Source organism: Tachyglossus aculeatus, chromosome 20 (genome assembly GCF_015852505.1).
Source record: "Tachyglossus aculeatus isolate mTacAcu1 chromosome 20, mTacAcu1.pri, whole genome shotgun sequence".
Lineage (NCBI taxonomy): Eukaryota > Metazoa > Chordata > Mammalia > Monotremata > Tachyglossidae > Tachyglossus > Tachyglossus aculeatus.
Window position 1 is genome coordinate 23209730 of NC_052085.1, and position 12429 is coordinate 23222158.

Genomic DNA, 12429 nt, shown 5'->3' on the forward strand with positions numbered 1-12429 from the left:
AACCATGATGCTTTCCTCAAATACTAATTGGAAAGAACCCGGGCTTGGGAGTCAGAGGTCACGGGTTCTAATCCCTGCTTCGCCACTTGTCAGCTGTGTGACTTTGGGCAAGTCACTTACTTCTCTGTGCCTCAGTTACCTCATCTGTCAAATGGGAATTAAGACTGTGAGCCCCACTTGGGATAACCTGATTACCTTGGATCCCCCCAGTGCTTAGAACAGTGCTTGGCACATAGTAAGTGCTTAACAAATACCATCATCATCATTAAATGTCCTTTCAAAAAAAAAATCAAAGTGACTTTCTTCTTACCTGTAGTGTTCTCGTTTTGAGCCAGGGCACTATTTACCCCTTTCCACAATATAGCAATTTCTTCTTCAGTAGGGGTGTGGTCCAGTTTGGGACAACTTTCTTCATAAACAGGACTGCCACGGGCCACCTGTAGAGCACTGGTGGTGGTATGGTTTGTCTTTGCCAAGATCTTGCCTTCAGAGATGCTACTGGAAGGTCGAAATGGCATCACAGTGGCTAAGTCAGAGGTACAAGTATTGTTCCATAGCGAAGGACTGCTTTCTTGAATGCCCAAGGTTACCACATGTTTGGGTGAAGAATCCCACTTTGAATGTAGATAAGGATGGCTTGCGTTCTTTTGAGGTTCTGAACATTTTACTGGTTGACATTGAGAATCCATTGCATTTTTACCCATCCTGCTATTTGATGTAAGTTGAAGAGGAGGATGAGGTATAAGAATTTTGCCCTGAGTTTGTATAACCTTGTTGGCGTCCCTCGCGGACTGGGGTCGGATGACAGTGCCCTTTCTGCTCTTAGATGCAAAAGCTGATGGGCCCTTGGCACATCGTGCTCTTCGAATGACCTTTGGTTTCCCCCTCCGTGGGCTAGTTTTTGGAGATTTAGCCTCCTCAGCAGACACAGAGAGTTTACCCGCTGCACTTTTTGAGGCTAACCAGGCTTGCTTAGCAAAGTGGTAACCTGATGGAACGAGAGAGTTCAAAGGCACACGATCTTTTTCCGATTCTTTTATGGAAGCAATTTTGGGGATGTTGAGAGGATCGTCTTTGGGGGTTTCATTACTAGCAGGATTTAGAGTACCACAGGGACTACTCCTTGTGTTATTAGCAGCACTGACTTCCGTTGAAACACAACAGGGTGACAACAGCACCTGGGTTATCCCAGTTTGATTCTTTTTTGAACCCCTGTCTTCATCCTCTGTTCCTCTTTTGCTTATCTCATCAAACCACCGCAGCTTTTTACTGGCCTTCTGACCTTCTGAGCCCTTTCCCTTGACTTTCGTCAGTTCGACGCTGTCGCGGATAGAGGCTGCGGTTTGGTTTCCAAAACAGATTCCTTGGTTGATAAGTAGGGCCTTGAAGTAATTGTTTTCATATTTGGATTCTTTCTTTAGAATGCTTTTGAGCAGACACACTCCATTTCTTTCATGAGTACTATGATTCATTTTTCTGTGTTGCTCAACCAAGTCAGAAAGAGAAGTCCTGCTGGATGGCGAGACCGCCATCCCTATGTCATTTTGCTCCTTTTTTTCCGGTTGATTTGATTTATTGAATACACTGGAAGCACTAGGTGAATCTGGAACTGAAAAAGTCTCCTCCTGTTCAGTGCCCTCAAAATCTTGGACCTTTTCGTCTTTGTACCCTAGATAATTGGCACACTGCATGGCGTGTGTACCTTGTATGTGCACATTCTTTCGTAAGGAACTAATGCTGCACGTGCTGTTATAAGTATCTGTACAATCACTCCATTGACCACCGGATACGATTAAAGGTGTGGTGGGTGGATTTGAAGCATGTGCCACAATTCTCCTTCGCTGGGTTAATTCAGTATTTTCTTCATAGTCGGAAATTTGAACTGCTTCATGTGTAGGAGAAGTTAGAGCAGTAGAGGGTTTTCTCGACTGAAAGGTTGGGCTTACAGTAAAGTAGGGTCTCTCTCTTTTGAACATTCCAGAAGAAAGAGAGCCAGCTTTCCACGTGGTGCTGGGTTCTGAGTTCTTCTCTTTATTTTTATCTTGTTTAAAAGTACCCAGCCCATTTCCAGAGGATGCTGTATCGGCAGTTAGTCTTTGTCCAGATCCAGTAGGAGCAGGTGAATTCTTCTCTTGATGATTTAAATGTTCACTGGGAGTAAGAACACTGGGTTTAATTAAAATGGCATCAAAAGGTGTGGCTGCCTGGGTATTTTTATCACCTAAGTTTGTGAGCCAATTATTCACGTGCCGCATTTTAGAGAGAGTCATTCCGTCTGAACCGAAGCAACTCTGATTTCTTGATTGTGGGCTCTGGTAATCATGTGATATAGAGTTCCACTTTGTTGAAAAAGAAGGAGCTTTAGTGAGTGTTTCATAAATTTCATCATGCTCCCCAGCCTCAAGGCTGTCTACACTTGACAGAGCTTCAGAATTGATAAGATGATTAACTTCTTGATGAACATGCTGAAAAATAGAAGGAAAGGACTGCTTTACACACAAAGACACACACATTTTTCTTTGGAGCCCTAAACTTATTAGTACATTCAGCATCCTATTGCTATTACTCAAAATATTTTAATGACCGTTTTTGGGAACAGGAAATAGGCATAACCAAATCTGCACAACATAGCAAAAATTTATCAAGGCATTATTATTATTAATAATAATATCTTTAATCTTTAAATTGTTTAGGAGAATAAGACAAACCACGCTTATTTTTTTCACACAGGAAACAAATTCTAAATACAACACCTTCCTGTGAATTTAGGGCTTGCCATGACTCTGAATATTCCAATTATAAATAACTCCACTTAATTGATCAATAAATTCCTAATTGCAAACTTTAAGGATTAAGCAGATAGACTTGAACAACCTGCTGTATTCCCAAATAAACAGCAGCTACTAAAACAGAATTGAAAAAAAACATCAAACTTTATTCAACTGGCTAAACTCAAGTCATGTACTCAAACCCACCTGAAGAATATATGGGCATAGTGACTTCCCCATCCTATTTAGAACCTTTACCTGCATATCCATCTTTCCATTGTCGTCGTCTTCCTATCTGTAATTCAATGGTATTTATTGAGTGCTTACTATATGCAGAGCATCGGGGAGAGTATAGTACAACAGTATTAGCAGTCATGTTCCCTGACATGAGCTTACAGTCTAGAGGGCTATAGATTCCTTGAAGGCAGGGATCATGTTTTCTACTCTCCCAAGCACTTAGTACGGTGCTCAATAAATATGAGGGCGAGAAAGAGGAGGTTGTGGGAGGAGAGAGGTTTTTAATCTTGGGGCTTCTCTCCCTTCTGTTTCTGACAGGGTACTAGTACTGTAAAGAACCTCTCAGAGCTCTCCCAGGATGAGGATTAAGACCGGTGTTTGATTTCTCAGTGAGCCGAGGTTCTTGTTCTTCCACACTGAGTGGGAGGGGATCCAGGCTGCACCAAATCAGATCTGGGCCCTTTGCCAGCTGGCTCCTTGGGTCTGGCGGGGCAGTTTCTTAGGTACTAGTTACCAGGCTCCAAACTATGTCTTCTCTCGTGCCTGGTGTTCGGCAGACGGAAAAATGCTCTTGCCAGATAACACCTTATATTGAAAAATCTGGTGGAAGGTTTTAATCAAGTGAGAATACCTCCCTCGGTAATCTCGTGTGTTTGTGTTTTATGGTATTTGTTAAGCACTTACTATGCATCCAACACTCTTTTATGCACTGGGGTAGATACAGGTTAATTAGTTCAGTCACACTCCCTGTCTCACAAAGGGCTCATGGTCCGAGTAGGAAGGAGAGCAGGTATTTCGTCTCCATTTTACCCTTGAGGAAAGTGAGGCACAGAGAAGTTAAGTCACTTGCCCAAGTTCACACAGCTAGCAATTGGCAGAGCAGACGTTCGCACCCAGGTCCACTGACTTCCAAGCCCACTCTCTTTCCACTAGGTCATGCTGCGTGTATGATTGTGTATGTTTCACAGTTCGTCAGTCATCTCCTTTTCAAAAGAGATGGAAAAGGGCTGGGAAATAATCTTTCATGCGAGGCTGAAAAGTTGAATGGTTTATCTATTCTCTCTTTCTTAGTAATTCGGCTACTTGTTTTCTCTTCTTAACCATCAACTTCGATGAGGTATGGGCTGAACCAAAGTTCCTGTTAGCTGTAATGGTGGAGGAGAATGGCAGAAAGACTGAGAGGAGAAAGGGACGGAGAATGGTGAGCAGAGAGAATAATAATGATGGTATTCGTTAAGCGCTTACTTTTGCCAGGCACTGTATTACCTTGCAAAGAGATATTTACTCCTATGACTTTTTATCAGAAAATATTCTCAGTGAAAACAGTGCAGTGCAGTGCAAATAGTTAGTGGTCAATAAATACCAATAACTGATTGATTGATAGTGGGAAATGAATGGCGGAAGAGATTAAGGGGGTGAAAAACAAGGAATTCTCTGTCTTCTGATTGGACATACTATCAGATGGAGCTTTGGGATCCTGCAGGGACTATGTCAACAATTAGTGTTTGCTGTATATCCAGATTTAATGTATTATCCTCTTGATTGTAAATTCACTGTGAGGGAACGTGTGCTCTATTGCTATATTTTACTCTTCCAAGCGCTTAGTACAGCGCTCTATGCACAGCAAATGCTCAATAAATATGACTGACTGATTGGCTGATCCTTAAAAGCAAGGGGGACACATCAAATTTAAGTGATTTTTCATCACAGTTCTAATTTTAAATAAGTGAGTTTACCAGATGGCTTTGGTGGTTACAGATATAGATATTTAATCTTATCCATATGAGCTAGAACTGAAAGTTTAGGTGCTAAGTCTGTTTTGTTGCATATCTACCATGTGAAAAAGGCATCAAAAGGGGTAACAAAGAGTCAAGTGTAAACAAAAACCCCTTTAGGGAAAGTTTCAGGGCAAAGAATATTGGTTTCTTTCCAGTAAAACAGAATCTGAAGATCTCTGTTAGTCATCCATTAACCTCTCCTGGATGAACTGTACCTCTAACCTCTTTTTGAACTTGACAAAAAGGAAGAAGAAGAAATCTGCTCTTCCTTAAAAACTTGCTTTTTGGACAGCACTAAACTCTTCAGGCCTCAGAACTTGCTGTGATCTTTCTAACTGGATATGAGTGTAAGGAGAAATCCAGTGAATTTTACCAAACTTTCTTCACATTTGAAATGCTACAGCAAAGAAAATGTGTTTAAGCCACTCTTCTGCCAGAGAGTTCAATTCTGAAGAACCTCTCCCTCAGTTCAGAATTCCAACTGCTATTGTTTTTAATTCATTTTGTCAAATGTCAGTGAAATTTGAAACTTAATCTTGATGCCGTGTGAAACTATATAGAAATAAAATCAAGGTAAAGCAAGAAGACAAGGCTCTAGAATAATTTATATTTTTGGATGATGGCGATGGTGATTTTTCTCCTGAAATGTTTCTACTGAGCTGCTACAGTGACTTCATTCAGTCCTATTTATTGAGCGCTTATTTGTGCAGAGCTCTTACTAAGCGCTTGGGAGAGAACAATACAACAATAAACAGACACATTGACATTCGCTGCCCACAATGAGCTTACAGTCTAAACTCAGTCTATCATGAATTCTGCTTGGTAGTTGCATACAAATTTCTTTACAGCTTTTGGTTTCTTTAAAATTCACCTATTTCAGAATTGGTAGAGACAAACTCCAACATCCTTTTGAGCCTAAATGTTGTATTTGGACTGATATGGAATGAAAGAAGAGAAAATATTCCCGTCTTCCAATAGGTCTGGAATCTCTTAGTTTTCTACTTTAAAAATGCACCCTTGGGTACTGGCATGAAACTCCTGAAAAGACCTCTGGCATTCATCCAGATTACACTCAATATCTATTTTTAATGTCGACACTGGGTGCATAGAAAGCTACAGGGAGGTGGTTTTATGAGCAGTTAACATCTGGGGAACAAATGTGTTTGCTAGAGAAAAATAAAGAAAAATCCAATTTAGTTGGGGGTTTTACCTAAGGAGGAAAAAAGAGTAGGAAGTGAAGCAAGTTTTTGATATCATTAACAGATTTGGGCTCTGCCAAGACCGTAATACTGATCTGCCATGGTACAGCTGGTGGTTTGAATAGTGGTCAAGATGTCATCTTAAATAATGAAAGAAAAGATGCCACAAAGATATGGTTTGGATTTTGGGAGAAATTCTTGCATATCCTGGGCTTGAGAGCTTATACTGTTCCTAAAGAGAATCACTCTACAGTTATTGAATACACTCAGTTCTGCCACAGTCCATACTTTCACTATGTATTTTGGCTAGAAAATTGCTTGGGAATTAGGGAATGTTTTCCCAGGGTCATAAGGCTGGTAGGATACAACAAGATGCCATGTTGGAAGAAATAGTTGTGTGCATGTCCCTGTGTTACATGGTGTCAGAAACCATGAGAACGCCAAGTTTTCTTAATGTGAGACTTGGCAAGAACATAACTCTGGTGTTTTGGAAGAATTGGTGTGTGTGGCCTAGAAAAATGACAAGTTCACAGACAACAAATTATGGGTCATTTCTGGAGTCAGCGATCACATTTTTGATGCCCGTTTCCTCATCTGTAAACTGGGGATTCAATGCCTGTTCTCCCTCCTTCTTAGACTGTGAGCCCCATGTGGGTCAGGGTCTGATTAACAACCTCATATCTACCCCAGGGCTTAGAACAATGGTTGACCCAAAGTAGAATCAGTGTGGTTTAGTGGATAGAGCACAGACCTGGGTCAGAAGGACCTGGGTCCTAATCCCAGCTTTACCACTTAACTGCTGTGCACCTCATCTATAAATGGTACTTCACCTATAAAATGAAGTTTGCTTTAGATAGAAGTAGCCTGGCCTAGTGGAAAGTGCACAGGCCTGGGAATCAGAGGTCCTGGGTTCTAATCCCAGCTCTGCCACTTGACTGCTGTGTGACTTTGGGCAAGTTGCTTACACTTCTCTGGGCCTTGGTTCCCTCATTGGCAACATGGAGATTCAATATCTGTTCTTCCTCCTACTTAGAGTGTGAGCCCCAGGTGGGAGCTGATTATTTTCTATCTACCCTAGTGCTTAGTACAGTGCTTAACGCATAGTAAGCACGTAATAGGTACCACAATTATTATTATAGTTTAAAAGCCACTCAGAGAAATATATCATCCATCTAGTGATATATTTTCACCTGAATAGTGTTGAAAATGCATAATTTTGGGAAAAATCTTAGAAAGAAAAATGTGTCTTAAAAGCTTGACTTTAAACCGAAGGAAAGAGAATTAGTGTCCCCTAGTGGTAGCTATCTTTTCAAATGCTGTCAAGTCGCTTCCACGAGACTCAGTGGACACAGTGTCTTCAGAGCGTTCTATCTTCTTTGTTCTGGTATATATAGCCATAGAATTTTCTTGGTAAGAAAAAATACAGAAGTGGTTTATTTTTCCATTGCCACCTCCTGAGTAGTAAAAACAAAGCGCACGAGCCTGGGAATCAGAGGACCTGGGTTCTAATCCCGGCTCTACCGATTGCTTGCTGTGTGACCTAGGTCACTTAACTCCTCCGTGCCTCAGTTTCCTCAACTGTAAAATGGGGATTAAATCCTACTCCCTCCTACTTATAGATCCCTTTGTAATTGAGAGCGGCAGCTATTATTATCCCCCCATTTTGCAGATAAGGAAACTGAGGCCCAGGGATGGGAAGTGGTTTGCCTGAGGTCACTCAGAAGGCAGTGACAGAGCTGGGACTAAATACAGGTTTCCAAGAGCTGTTCTCTTTCCATCGGCCCATTCTACCTCCCGAATGGACTATAATTCAAATCATATTTTTGTAACGTGGTTCATACAATTCAGAGGAAAATAGTTCATAAATATAAAAATATCACTCTTTATTAACAATTATGAAGTTCTGTTCCATACCTGCAAACTGCTCAGGTGCTGGTCTTCTAAGAGTCCCTGGATTTCTTCCAGATTTTGCTGAAAGAGGACCTGATCGAAATCCAGGTTTGCTCTATTTTCCTGCATCTCTTCGTTCAAGTTAACCTTGTCTGAGTGGTGATTTTGATACCTGGAACCAGTCCTTGTCACTGCTGAAGCCAAGGGAAAGTCTATAGTTCTGGAAATAAGAAAGAATATTTACTCGATTTTTATGTATCAAATAGAGAACCGTACATTTATTTTTAGTATGAGAATGTTGGCTGACAAGATCCCATATATGGATACTGGAGAAATGTGTAGGTATAGGGTGGACTTTTTTTTTTCATAGTTATGGAAGCCATGTCAAACAAGACTAGGAATCGCTCTCAACCGCAAGCTCATTGTGGGCAGGGAAGGTGTCTGTTTATTGTTATATTGTACTCTCCCAAGTGCTTAGTACAGTGCTCTGCAAAGACAGTAGCCGCGGGGACTAGGACTGGCATCTTCTTGAGCCTCCAAGTGGTGAACTGATTATTTTCAGGTTTAAAGGGGAAAGTGCTTAACCTGCTGTCAGTCGCATCCTCTCACATAACTGCTCTCAAGGGGCAGGGGAGTGACCCAGCCAACAGAGCACAGGCCTGGGATTCAGACAACCAGGGATCTAATCCTGGCTTTGCCACTTGCCGGCTGGGTGACCTTGGGCAAGCCCATTAACTTCTCTGGGCCTGAGTTTGTTCATCTGTAAAATGGGGACTCAATACCCAATCCCCTTCCTACTTAGAATGTGAGACCCTTGTGGGACTGTGTGTCCACCCTTATTAACTTGCATGTCTACCCCAATGCTTAGAACAGTGCTTGACAGTAAACACTTAATTAAATACCGTAATTATTAATTATTGCATAGCAAAGTGTAGGAAGACAAGGAGGTGGCCGATTGCCAGGGCAGCAACTGTTGTTGCGGTTCCGGTAACATGTCTTACAAGAGAGAACACAAGGGACCCCATCAGATCCACCTGGAAGGTGAGAATGCTTTAGGAACTTCAGCCTCGCCACATACAGTCCATACATATCTCCAATATCCATATGTATATATATATATATATACCTTAAATAGATATCCAATATCTGTATATATACCTAACAATCAGTGGTGCCCCAATTACCAGTGCAATTGATTCCTGACCTTTTCTTTGTGACTGGAAGCAAGAGAAAGAAGGATAGTGGAGCAGGAAATCACACCAACAATAAGCCACCCAAGTGCTTCCCTCTCATGCTCTTCTAATCTCACCCTCTTCGTCTTTCCCTTTGTATCCATTCTCCCAACCCCAGCAAAGTGTCTACTAAATCTACTAAATAGCTAGTAGATATTTACCTTTAGTGATGTCGTTTCTCAATTTTTTTTCTTTACTCTTTTCTTCTCTATTCTTTCTTCTTTTCTCTTCTCTACTGTCTTTCCCCGCCCAGTGGCGGGGGGGGGGGGGGGGGTGGAGTGGAGGGGGTGGAGGGGGAGGGATGAAGGAGAGGGAGATGGGGGGCTAGTTATAAAAAAGGAAGGAAGAGGTGGAGGCTGAGGACAAGGGAGAGGGAGTCCTGAAGGAAGATGAAAGAGGTGGGATAGAAGCACAATGTAACATGGAGGGAGGGGTTGAAGTAAGGGGAGGACTAGGGAAAGGCGAGATGGAAGTGGAAGGTGAGGAAGGGATAAAGGGGGAGGGAAGAATGGAAGGAGAGGAAGAGGAAGCTATGGAAGGGGGTGGAGAAGAGCTGGAAGTGGTGGGACAGGAAGAGATGGAAGAGGAGGAAGAAGTCTCAGTAGCAAGGTGATTAGGACCGGGGGATGGAAGGCCACCAGAAGACTGAGGTGGAGGAGACAGCTTGACGGGTAGTAAGATATTTGGGCTAGCCGCCGGACATTGAGGCAAGCGAGGGACACAGCCAAGAGGATAAGGAGGGATAGGTGCTAGTGGACGAAGGGCAGAGTTGGATGGACAGGAAATAACCAGATGAGGTAGAAGAGTTTCAGGGTGGGCAGGGGAAACAACTGAGTGAACTGGAAGGGCCTCGGGTGGGAGAACAGGCATACGATGAGGTGGTGGAGAAAGCCGGATAGGCAGGAGGGGCTTGGAGCCAGCAGCCTGCAAAGTCAGCTGGAGGGGAAGGGAGGGTTCAGGGCTGGTTGGCAGAGGAGTCAGTCGGCCAGGCAGAATGGTTTCATTGCTGGGGGGGCCGGGGGGGCCGCCACAAGGAACCGAAGCTGGAAGGCGGGGGAGGCAGCTAGGCAGATTGGAAGGGATTGGAATGGGCAGGAGGGCAATGGGATGGGCGGGAGACGTGGACAAATGGACAGGAAGCTTTCGCGGCAGGCGGCTGGGGGAGACGGCTGAATGGGGAGGAAAGAACTGGGAAGGGAGCGGGTGTGTGGGGGCAAGGGAGGAAGGTAGTTGGATGAGGATAGTGGGACTGGCTGGTGAGGAAACAGCTGGGCAGGCAGGAATGGCTCTGGACAGATGGGAAAGCCTTGGGGAGAGTGTGGAGGGAGAAAGCCTCGTTAGGCTGCTCTGCTCCAGTGTACCCAGTTCCAGGCTCTTGTTCCACTTTTTTTTTTTCTTTTGCCCTGATAATCCACAACCTACAGTGGACCGTGTGAGCGGAGAACTGCACACAGTTGATAGAAGGATCTCATCCTCTAACTTCCTCAAGATGACAGAATTCCTCTCACCTTCTGCCCCACTACTTCGCCTTCATCCATGTAGTGTGAGGCAGGTGATGAAGACTGGGGTGACCCAGAGCAGAAGCAGGGAGATCTCGCCCGTAATTCAAGGCTGTGGGCAAAATTTGGCCAAACCTCCCATTGAGCACAGGCCTGGGAGTCAGAAACACCTGGATTCTAATCCCACCTCTGCCATTTGTCTGCTGTGTGACCTTGGGTACGTCACTGCACTTTTCTGTGCCTCAGTTACCTCATCTGTAAAATGGGACTAAGACTGTGAGCCCAGGGGGACTGTGCCCAACCCAATTATCTTAGACCTACTCCAGCACAGTACATGGCACACGGGAAGCACTTGACAAATACCCCAATTATTATTATGGTTATTGCTGCATGTGACTTGTGGAAAGCTTCATGCTGGGTATATGTACAAATGCATATGCATGAAAAGAGAAAGATTCTGGAGAGAGGCATGAGTCAATTTTTCTTGAGAATTTAGACATAGAATTGGGTGACTGCCAATTTCCTCTTCCACAAATATAACTGAAGGAAAAACCGATGATTTTCACTAAGAAGGAGTGGTTCTAGGGAGGGAAAGTGGTCTTCCATTTTCCTTATTCTTGTGATATTTTTAGGGAATAATACTCTGGCTCCACCACAGTTCCTCCTGTTAAAATCCCCCAAAGAATTGAAAGGCAAAAAGAGAAATGAAGAATGATAGAATACAATGGCTTGTTACCCTAAAGCCTAGGTAAGTCCAGCCTATGCACATTCTATACAGTATCTAAAATTTATGCTCAAAAATCTCCTTAAAATTTTAATTTTCCATAAATAACACCTGTGACTTCAGCTAAGTCATTGAATTGATATGGTCAATATAGTCAAGTGGAAGTTCTTCTTGAAGGAGGTATTAAAAAAATGCTTGGTTTCAATTTTAAGTCACTTTCCCCCACAGATCAAATCTTTCCCTTCTCTCACCGAAGTACTTCCAATTTTCTTCAACTGGGTTCTCCCATGTAATTTTGTGAGGTACATGAAAGGTACATACTTTAGTTTTTCAAAAAAATAAGCTCTTTATTTCAGAGGGTAAAAATTATTTTCCCTCCATTCATGAATGGAATGGTCTTCAAAGTCTCTCTGCCTATGAATAGTTCCAATATTTATCAAAGAAAGGTAAAAATGCTTAGGCTCGGAAATTTTCAACTGCAAATTTTAACAGTGATTTGCTGAGTGATTGCTATTGACTTATAATTTGGTGTCACTTTCATTAACTCTAAAATGGTTAAAAAAAAGCTTCAGAGAACTAATAGATATGATTGCCAAAACTGCAAATAAGGAGCTACATCGGTACTGGACTCAAAACAAATGATTAAGCAATGCATATGTTGGTGCTAAAATATTTACCTGCTGTATCTGGGGGATCTGTTGGACAAAGATGTTATGTCAGATCCTTGAATTTGTTCCAGGGCCTCATCTAATGGGGGAATTGGTTTCCCAAGGACTGTATCGGTGACAAAAGGAAAAATACAACGTTAAAGTTTTAGTTTTAACTATCAAAAGATTAAATCTCATCTCTCTGGACCTTTTAAACATAATAATTGATACATAATGTCGATGTCTATCTTGTTTAAAAATGTACATATTTTTAAATTTATCCATTGAACTGGTTCTATCTTTTCCCCTTAAACTGTAATCTACTTAAAGACTGATTATTACTTCTGAATACACAAAGTTCAGCACTCCACATTGGCCAGTATATCTGCTGACTGATTTGCCATTTTGGCCTCATTCTCATTTTTAATCAATCAAGCATGAAATCATCCTTGATG

The 12429-nt window shown here is 42.5% G+C and overlaps 1 protein-coding gene across 2 annotated transcripts in view; it reads right to left on the minus strand.

Annotated features, from left to right (window-relative positions):
• CEP126 (centrosomal protein 126) overlaps nucleotides 1–12429 on the minus strand; it is a 34396-nt gene that overhangs the window by 12121 nt on the left and 9846 nt on the right. For both annotated transcript variants that reach the window (XM_038762046.1, XM_038762047.1), the window contains 3 exons: nucleotides 12005–12101; nucleotides 7897–8092; nucleotides 311–2465 (listed from right to left, as the gene is read on the minus strand). In XM_038762046.1, the coding sequence (XP_038617974.1) occupies nucleotides 311–2465; nucleotides 7897–8092; nucleotides 12005–12101 (2448 nt within the window). The remainder of the gene's footprint in view (nucleotides 1–310; nucleotides 2466–7896; nucleotides 8093–12004; nucleotides 12102–12429) is intronic.